This window comes from Miniopterus natalensis, chromosome 11 (genome assembly GCF_054644295.1).
Source record: "Miniopterus natalensis isolate mMinNat1 chromosome 11, mMinNat1.hap1, whole genome shotgun sequence".
Lineage (NCBI taxonomy): Eukaryota > Metazoa > Chordata > Mammalia > Chiroptera > Miniopteridae > Miniopterus > Miniopterus natalensis.
In genome coordinates this window covers 42,216,737-42,225,779 of record NC_142091.1, presented here as the reverse complement: position 1 = coordinate 42,225,779, position 9,043 = coordinate 42,216,737, and the positions used below count along the sequence as shown (strand labels likewise).

At 52.0% G+C, this 9,043-nt stretch overlaps 1 protein-coding gene across 3 annotated transcripts in view; it reads left to right on the top strand.

Moving 5' to 3' along the window:
* The first annotated feature begins 1,458 nt into the window (after positions 1–1,458).
* Positions 1,459–9,043, top strand: part of APBB1 (amyloid beta precursor protein binding family B member 1) — a 24,189-nt gene continuing 16,604 nt past the window's right edge. Inside the window, exon 1 of one of the 3 annotated variants that reach the window (XM_016217273.2) lies at positions 1,459–1,531. Coding sequence is in view for 1 of the 3 variants with exons in the window: in XM_087821705.1 (XP_087677831.1) it covers positions 2,156–2,318 (163 nt within the window). In the remaining 2 variants the exon portion in view is untranslated. Of the gene's footprint in view, positions 1,532–2,155; positions 2,319–7,463; positions 7,624–9,043 lie in introns of those variants that run through there. The other 2 variants (XM_087821705.1, XM_016217275.2) reach the window with 2 other exon arrangements.

Sequence of the window (9,043 nt, the reverse complement as noted above, 5' to 3'; positions counted from 1 at the left end):
ATTCTACCCCATTTATTAAACCTATGCAGTTTTCTCCATTGCTGCACCCACAACTATAGTCATCTCCTACCTAGACTACATCAATTGCTTCCTAATTGGTCCCCACACTGCCAAGTTTGCTCTCTTCCTATCTATCCTCCACTTAGCAGCCAGAAGTGATCTTCTGAAATGCAAGGATGAACATGTCGCTCCTCTGCCTCAAACCCTTTGATGATTTTCCATTGCCCTTAAAGTAAAGTCCAAAACCCTTAGCATACCATACAGGACCCCCTTGATTTGGCACATACTACCTTTCCAGCTCATCTTATGCCCTTCGTCTCCACTCCACACTCAGACCGGCCTTCTTGTGCTCCTCCTTTGACTTGGAATAATTTCCTCTTCTCCTGGCTGACCTCCGTCTCCTTTACCCCATTCCCCTCACATAAGTGCCACTTCCTTATGAAAAGCCTTCCCAAACATCTGCAGCCAAATTCAGTTCACTCACATAGCGTCCTGTGACATCTCCTTCAAGATACTCATCACATTTCTAATCACATGTTTAATGTCTCTTTCCCATTATTCAAGCTTCAAGAGGGTAGAAACGGAATCTTGCTTCCTTATGTGTTCCCAGCACCAAGGACAGTGCCTCACACATTGATAAGTATTTGCTGAAAGAGAAAGAATGAATGAGAACACTTTTCTTCTTCTGGGTAACTCCTACTTATCTTTCAAGGACCAAGGTCAGATGTCATATCCTCCAGGTTGGGTAACAGTCAGCTCTGATACATCTTTGGGTTCCTGGAGCCTAACTTGGGACCTGGTACATGGTTCATACATCATAGATGTTTGTCAAATCATAATAAACTCTTGGCCAGGAGTTGATAATTGTTGAAACCGAGTGATGGATATACCAAGATTTATTACACTGTTCTTTCTCCTTTCGTATATATTTTCAAATTTTCCATAATAAGAAGTTAAAATATTTATATTCACCTCAAGTCAAGTGAAAGTGCGGTCAGGGATGATTTTGAGGCTTCTGGCTCAGGGAACCAGTAGGCGGTGGTGCGGTGCACCCGGGTGGACCAGCCGGCCGCCCGCGGGCGCGCGCGCATGCGCAGGGGCACCTTGGGGCGGGCCCTTTTTCACCCCGTGAAAGTTCTCAGGCGGCCGATAACGGGGGTGAAACAACAAATTTCGATTTCAACGCCTTTAGTTGTAATCACCTTGAGGGCATCGCCAGGCAGGTGCACGATAGTTAGCAGCCACAATAAATTAAAACCTCTGCCCGAAAGCAATGAGCCACGGCCGGGTTTCTGGATGGTGACCCTCCCCCTCATGACCCTCGATGGCCTCTGCGACACCGCTCTGACTGACCACTGGGCCTGCCCCGCTGCCCAGGGAGTCCGCAGTGAATGCCGTGCCCCACCATTACTTCCCGCACGCTTCTCGCCCACATTCGCCCCTTCCTCTTTGCCTCCCTTTCATTGCTACCGGGGAGCGATCGAGCGACGTCTGCGAGGCCTCGGCGCCGCGGCTGTAGGCTCGGCAGCAGGTAGGGCGTCAGAAACACCTGGTTGCCGTCTGAGTTCACCGCCTTGTGACTGCGGGCGGGTCGCTTTACCTTTCTGCATCTCAGCCCCTGCCTCTGAAAAATAGGGGTCCAGCAGGGGCGACCTCACAGGGCTGACCGAGGATGAGTGGAAGCCAAGGGTTTAACCCGGAGCCCGGCGCGGGGCGAGCGGTCGATCAGTGGGAGCTGTTATTGTCGCCAGCGCGGCGTCCCCTGGGCTCTGCACCCGGCCGCCCGCAGCGCCGCCGCCGGAGCGATCCCGCGGCCCTGGGCCCTCCCCGCGCGGCCGCGGCCCGGCCCCGACACAGCCGCCCGGCTCCCACCCGGTGCGTGCGTGGCCCCGGGCAGGGGGTGCGGGGAGGGCGCGCCCCGCAGGCATGCAGGGGCGACTCCGGGGCCCGGGGTGGAGCGCGGCCCCGCGCGGGGCAGGGGTCGGCAGGCGCGGGGGCTGCGCTCCGGGAGCCGGGAACCGCGCGCAGGGCCGGCGGCTGGCGAGGGGATGGGGCCCCGCGCTCACCGAGGGCAGAGGGTCGCGTTGGGGGGGACCCTCCGGGACGCAGCGGCCTGGGCAGCCCGGAGGTGCACGCGCCCGCGCCCCGGCCCAAGATGGCGCCCCTCCCCCCACGCGCGCGCCCCCGCCGCTCCGCGCGCGCCCCCGCGGCCCGCGCGCTCCTGGGCGGGGGATGTTGTGATGGAGAAGCCGCCGCGGAGCCGGAGCCCCGCAGCCTGAGCCACCTCCGCGACCTGGGCCTGGGGCCTCCCCGCGCAGGTAGGAGCTGCCCGGGTCCGGGACCAGCCCCGGCATCCGAATCCCGACCCCCAGCGGCCCGCGGACCCCGCAGCCCTTTTCCCGCGGCAGCCTGGGTACCCCCTGCCCGGCCCCATCCCCTCGGCGGTCCTTTCACTGTGCGCTCCCCGCCGGCCCCCCCCCGCCACTGTCCCCACCTTGTAGACTCCGCCTCGGTCTCCTCACCGTCCCCCCCGACCTTTACCTCCTGCCCCTCCAGGGTAAACAGGGGGCGAGTATTGGGGATCCGGAGCGAGGGGCGGTGGGGGATGGGGAGTGGGGGAGGGGAGGTCAAGGGCTGGGAAGGGGACGTGGGCCGAGGTAGGCAGAGGCCTCGGGTTTTCCTGCAGTGCCCCAGGCCTGGAATCTGTCAGGCCGCGTTCTGTCGCCCTCAGCGACCGAGAAGTGTGCCCTGGGGCCGGCTGTGTCCCCAGCCCGGCCTGGAGGCCTAGCACTCCCAGCAGCTCTCATTAGGAGCGCTTTCCCACCGCCAATTCAGAGGTTATTCCTAAGCTGTTTTGCATCTGCTTGTGCAATTTTGTATTCCCAGACCCTCTAGCATAGTCCCAGCTCTCTCTGCTCTTCAAAGCCAAAGCCTAGTCTACACTTGCGGTGTTCATGTCCTCTCCTCCCATTCATTCTTAAAACTGATTCACTGGGTCCCCTGTCTCTCACACCCACTGAAACTGCTCAAGCCAAGGTCACCGGAGACCTCCATGTGGCCAACTCCAATGGACACGCTCCTGTTACCCTCCTTCACCTTTTCATAGTATTCTGTGGTGTGTGTCAACTCTCCTTGAAGCATTTTCCTGGTTTCTCTGCTGGCGTTGTCTCAACCTCTTTGGCTCCTTCTCAACCTCAGTTGCTACCTCTTTAGATGTTGACAAGGCCCTTAGTTCTTTCCTGAGCTATCTTTTCTCGTTCTGCACTTTCTCCTTGGGCATTTAATTCATTCGCAAGGCTTCACACACATATGCTGATGATCCCCACATTTATATATCTGGCTTAGACCTTTTTCCTGAACTGCAGATTCAATATCCAACTGCCCTCACGATATTCGCTTGGAAGTCCAGCAGGAATTCCATATCTATAGATCCAGGCTGAATTAATTATCTTCCCCGTGTTTCCTCTCTACCCTTCTTACAAGTCTCTTGTTCCCTTAACTCTCTGAAATGGCTCCTTTCTAATCGGTTACCCAGGCTAGAATCCTGGGCAACATTCTAGATTAACCTCAACTCCCTCACTCTCTACATCTAATGTCACCAAGTTCTGTCACATCCACTACCTAAATGTTTTTCAAATCCATTCATTTCACTCCATCCCCACTGCTACCAAATTTAATCTAGGTCACAACCCTTTCTTTCACCATTGGCTACTCTAATAGCATACCTCCCCTTAACTACTCTCAGCAGCGTGATCCTTTTAAAAAATGCATCTATCTGATCATTTATTCATTCAACAAATATTCTTTGAGCACCTAATATATACCAGGTACTGTGTTGGGCATTGAAGATATAATATGAACAGAATAGACCAGGTCCTTGTCCCATGGAGCTGACAATGGGGGGGGGGGGGGAGCACAGATCAGATAAGAGTAAAGTTACAGATGTGATAGATATCATGAAGGGAAGGTAAATAGTGCCTTGGGAACACACAACAGCAACGCTAAACTGGTCTGGGAGGTAGGAAGAAAGAGGCAAGGAAGGCTTCTCTGAGAACATGACATTTGAACTGAGATGTATAGAAAGTAAGAGTCAGGCTGAGAGGGTAGGGGATGGAGGTTCTAGGCAGGAGGGAAATCACATGCAATCACCTTGTGGAAGGAGACGACATGATTTTGTTTTTTAAATCTTTATTGATTTAAAGATCAATAAAGGGAGAGAGATTAGAAACATCAGTGGTGAGAGAGTCATTGATCGGCTGTCTCCTACACGTCCCTGACTGGGAATCGAGCCCACAGCCGGGGCATGTGCCCTGACCGGGAATCAAACCGTGATCTCTGGGATCCTAGGTCGATGCTCAACCGCTGAGCCATGCTGGCCAGGCCAACATGATGTTTTTGAGGAATCAAAGAAGGCCAGTGAGGCTGGAGAAACAGAGTGCCGAAGCTGGAGAGGAAGGCAGGGGCTAGACTGAGCAGGACAGTTAAGACCATGTTATAAATTTTGGTCTTAAGGTCTTTATCCTTGATTCGGATTGTTGATGGTAGTACATGTGGAGAGTAGATCAAATCTAGAAATGTTTTCAGAGAGAAAATCGTCAGTACCTAGGGATGGATTGACTGTGGGGAGTGAGGGAGAAGGTAGTGTCAAGTGTGGTACTTTTGCTTCTGGTTTGCACAACAGGATGGCTGGTCATATCATTCCACCAGCCAGTTAAGGGGATGGGCAAGAGAAACATGAGTGGGCGTGTTAGTTTGAGAAGCCCTTGAGACATCCAAGTGGAGATGTTGAGTAGAAAGAAGTGTACACGTCTGGAGCTCAGATGGAGGTGTGCATTTGGAAACCATTTGTGTATAGGTGGCTACTGACACTATGGGCATGAATGAATACTATATTGAATGGCGGGTGAGAAAGACAGAAGGGCATAAGAACAAGCTTTGGGAAACTCCAGCTGATAAAGGAAGATGAGCCAGCAAAGGAGCCTAAGAAGCCACCAGAAAGAAACTAGAGTGTAAGAAGAAAACCAGATGTAGCATGTAGAAGCCACAGAGGAAAGTTGGATGAGAGGCCCATGGTGTCAGATTCGCAGAGTACAGCCCAGATGAGATCTGTGAGTGTCTGTCGGATCAATTACTTAGGGGCCATGTTGACCTTGCTAAGAGCTGTTAACTGGGGTGTGTTGGGAATGGAAGCAAGATTGGAAATGGTTGAGAAGTGAGTGTGAGGTGAGGAAATGGCTGGTGGAGGGATGTGTGGAAGAGAGAGAGCAGCAAGTAGGAGTATTGGGTCAAAAAAGATTGGTTTTTAAGTTGGGAGATAGTGGATCCTATTGAGAAGGAAAGGTTTATTATATAGAAAAGGAAATGGGTAAACAGTGGTGTAAAATTCCTGGAAAGCCATGAAAGGAAGGATCCAAAAGGAGGGTGAAGCAAATGGTTTTAGGAAGGAGAGAAAAGGATAGTTCCTGAAGTCACAAGTTTGCATGTTTGAGGACCTTCCTGACTGATGGCTTCCATTTCTTCTGTGAGTTAGGAGTGGGTGGTCATCCTCCGGGAGGGTGGGGTGGTGGTGGGGTGGCCAAAGGAGAGTTGTGTTCTTTTTTTTTAAATATATCTTTATTGATTTCAGAGAGAGGAAGGGAGAGGGAGAGAGAGAGAGAGAGAAACATCAATGATGAGAGAGTTGTCATTGATCGCCTGCCTCCTGCGCACCCCTGACCATGGAATCCAGCCCTCAACCCAGGCATGTGCCCCGACCCGGAATCAAACCGCCATCTCCTGGATCCTAGGTCAATGCTCAACCGCTGAGCCACACCCAGCTGGGCGAGAGTTGTGTTCTTGTCTTAGCTAAAAAGTCCCTTCCTCAGGAAGGTCTTTGCTGATGTCTAAGCTAGAGTAAGCCTCAGGCTCCTGCAGTGTCCTGCGCTTTTCCCATCGTAATACTCAATCATTTATTCAACAAAGAGGGAGTGCTTTTAGGTGCCATATACTATTCTAGATTACATTTTATTGTAATGACTTGTTCAATGACTGTTTCACCACTAGACTGTGAGTCCCATTGGGGAGGAACCATTTCTTTATTATTCATCACTCCCCTCCTTGCCATGCAAAGTGCCTGGCATATAATAAGCTGCCAGGTTAGAAGACCCTTGACCTTGAGCAGGATCCCCCCACCCCCATTGTCTGATATCAGCTTCCTCAGGCTTAGTGGCTACTCATAGTTTCTGCCTTGAATTTCTTGCCCAGCTCCCTGCCTTGAACCAGAATCCATTTGACTCTTTCCATCCTTTGAGGGGCTCCAGGTATAGATAATCCCAATGAGAGAGGAGAGGTTGGATTGTGTCCCTTATGGAGGATATTGGGCAGCTGGTTATCCTTTGATCTCAAAGGCAGTGTGGTCTCCACCTCAGAACTTCCCCATTCCTTTCTGCCCTGGTGACCAGAGATGGACAGGGCTGCCCTGAGGTCAGTCTGGCTCTTCACTGTCCCAGCCTTACAGTGTATGTGCCCTTCCTAGATCACAATTCCAAGCGCTAAGGAGGCTGGTTCCAGCCTGACCTCTGCAAAACCTGGCTTCATATGCCACTGCTTCAAGGAAGGGCTCAACATGAGTTTGCGAGAGTCAGGGGTCGCCCACCTGCTGAGACTCATGGAAATGCCACTCTTGAGCTGCGTAAGAGCCAGGATGTTGGTTTAAGCTAACTCCCTCTCTCTCTTTTCCCCTAGATCTCAGCCCACACCTGTCCTGTACCCCAGGCCCATCTTACTTCCTTCTCAGGTACCCTTTGTCATTCTCCAGCACCCTCTCTACACTCCCATTGCCCATACTCAGCCCGTGGGGCCACACAAGCCTGTCTCAGTGTCTTTTCCCAGTGAGTTTCGAGCTTCCTAGTTTCTCTTCCACAGAGGGCCTTCCACAGAGGGCCCACTCTGTGGTGGATGCACAGTGCACTCTCATTGTTAGTGGGAATGTGAAGTTGAGCTAAGACATGACTCTGACGTTGATAGAGTGCAGTACTGGGTACTGAGATACAAAGGAGGGCATGGTCACTTGAGGATGGGGAGAGAGGACTGAACAGGAAAGACTAACTGCTTAGGAGCTGTGACCACTGAGCCAAGTTCTGAAACATGAAGCAGAGGTTCTCGCAAGGGGAGACAGAATTCCAAGCCGAGGGCAAACAAAGAGCCAGGGCTGTGAGAGTGTGGCATGTTTCTAGAATCCACCATACATCCTGTGGCTGGAGGGTAACATGTGAAGGAGGCAGGGAGGAGAAGGAGGTCCAAGAGGTAGTCAGGATTGGCTCAGGAGGCTCTTGGTGCCTTGCTAGTGAGCACGGATGTTTTATTCTAAAGGCAGTGGTGAGCCATCCAATTTTTCTAACTGAGGAATTACACAATCTGGTTTCCATTTTTGGAAGATTACTGTGAATTTGGGTTGAGGCAGAGCCCTTTATTTTTCTCAGTTGCGCCAGTGACCGCGAATTTTCTCATTGCCCAGGTGGAGCCATGCTGAGCAGACCAGCAGTTACACGTGAGGCAGACACAGGCAGGAGCCTTTCCCCATTTATTTCACAGAAGCGTGCTTAGCATTGTGCTAGGGTCTGAGGAGCAAGAAGGGACAGAAAGGTGAGCTATGGCTCCTGCCTCAGGGCCACTACACCTGAGAGATGGAAGAGCCTTGCTCATCAGCCTAAAGCACCTCTGCAACCCTTACTCAGAGCTCAGGGCCACACTGAAGTGGCAGAGAGACCTGGGCAGAAGGGTTGAGGAATGAAAGGACTTCTTAGTGGGGAACAGAGAGCTCTCAGATGAGAAATTAAGGAGAAAGAACCGTACAGTGGGAGTCGGAGAGAAAGGTGAGCACTTGGGGGCCAGTCACTGAGGGAGAGTTGTGTTGGGGGAAGGGTCAAGTAGGAAGAGAGCTCTGAGGGAGAGTATCAGGGAAGGGGAGGGTAATATGGTAGGGGCTGTCTATGAGGGCAGGATGAGAGAGTTGGGAAGTTGTTGGTCAGGGAGCATGAGCTGTGATGGGGACCAGTGAGGGTCCAGTGAGGGAGCACTTTGTAGTGGGGTCAGGGAAGGAGAGTGGCCCCGTCGTGGAAGGTCAGGGAGAACGGGAGGAAGGCCTGGGGATTGAGGGTGGGGTCACTGGGGCGATGGGCTGGAAGGATAGGCAGGTGTAGAAGGTGATCCATGAGGACTTGGGAGGAGGGAGGAGGGGTCTGAGGGGACAGGAGGCATGGGCTTCACTGTGGAACAGGGGGTCCCCTCAGCGGGAGGGCAGGTTGAGTGTGTTTGGTGTACCATGAGTACTGTGAGACACAGTAACAAGATCAGAGTGTGTTTTCTGAAACTGGCAGAGGAGATGTTAAAATGGGGCCTGGAGGAGGTGGGAGGACACATTCCCACATTAATACTGCAACTATTAATGGAGCCCCTGTTCTGCGCCAGGACTGTGTTAAGCTCTAGGAATACTATATTGAAAAAAAAAGACAAAATTCTCACCACATGGAACTGAAATTATTGTATGAGGAGACAATGACTTATAAAAAGCAAAATAGCTCTGGTCAGTGTGGCTCAGTTAGTTGGAATGTGATCCTGTACACCAGAAGGTGGCAAGTTCAAATCCTAGTTAGGGCACATACCCAGGTCAGGGTATGTGCAGGAGGCAACTGATCAATGTTTCTCTCTCACATTGATGCTTCTTTCTCTCCCTTTCTCTCTCTAAAATCAATTTAAAAAATTAAAATTAGAAAGCAATAATAGTAGTAGTAATAATAACAATAATGATAGCTTCTCAGATGGTGCTAGGTGCTAGGGGAGATTTAGGGATTGCTGAGAGGGGGCATGGTGGCCTGCAGTTTTAAAAGGGTATTCAGGAAGGTCTCACTGAGAAGGTGACATTTGGGCAAAGACCTGAGGGGTTGGAGGGTCCATGTCAAGGACTCCTGCCATGGCCCAGGCTTGGGGGGTTATTATAGGGGCTGGCAGAGGAACTGGTGCCTGAGGTGAGATACTTTATAGAAACAGTCACTGAAATGTAGCT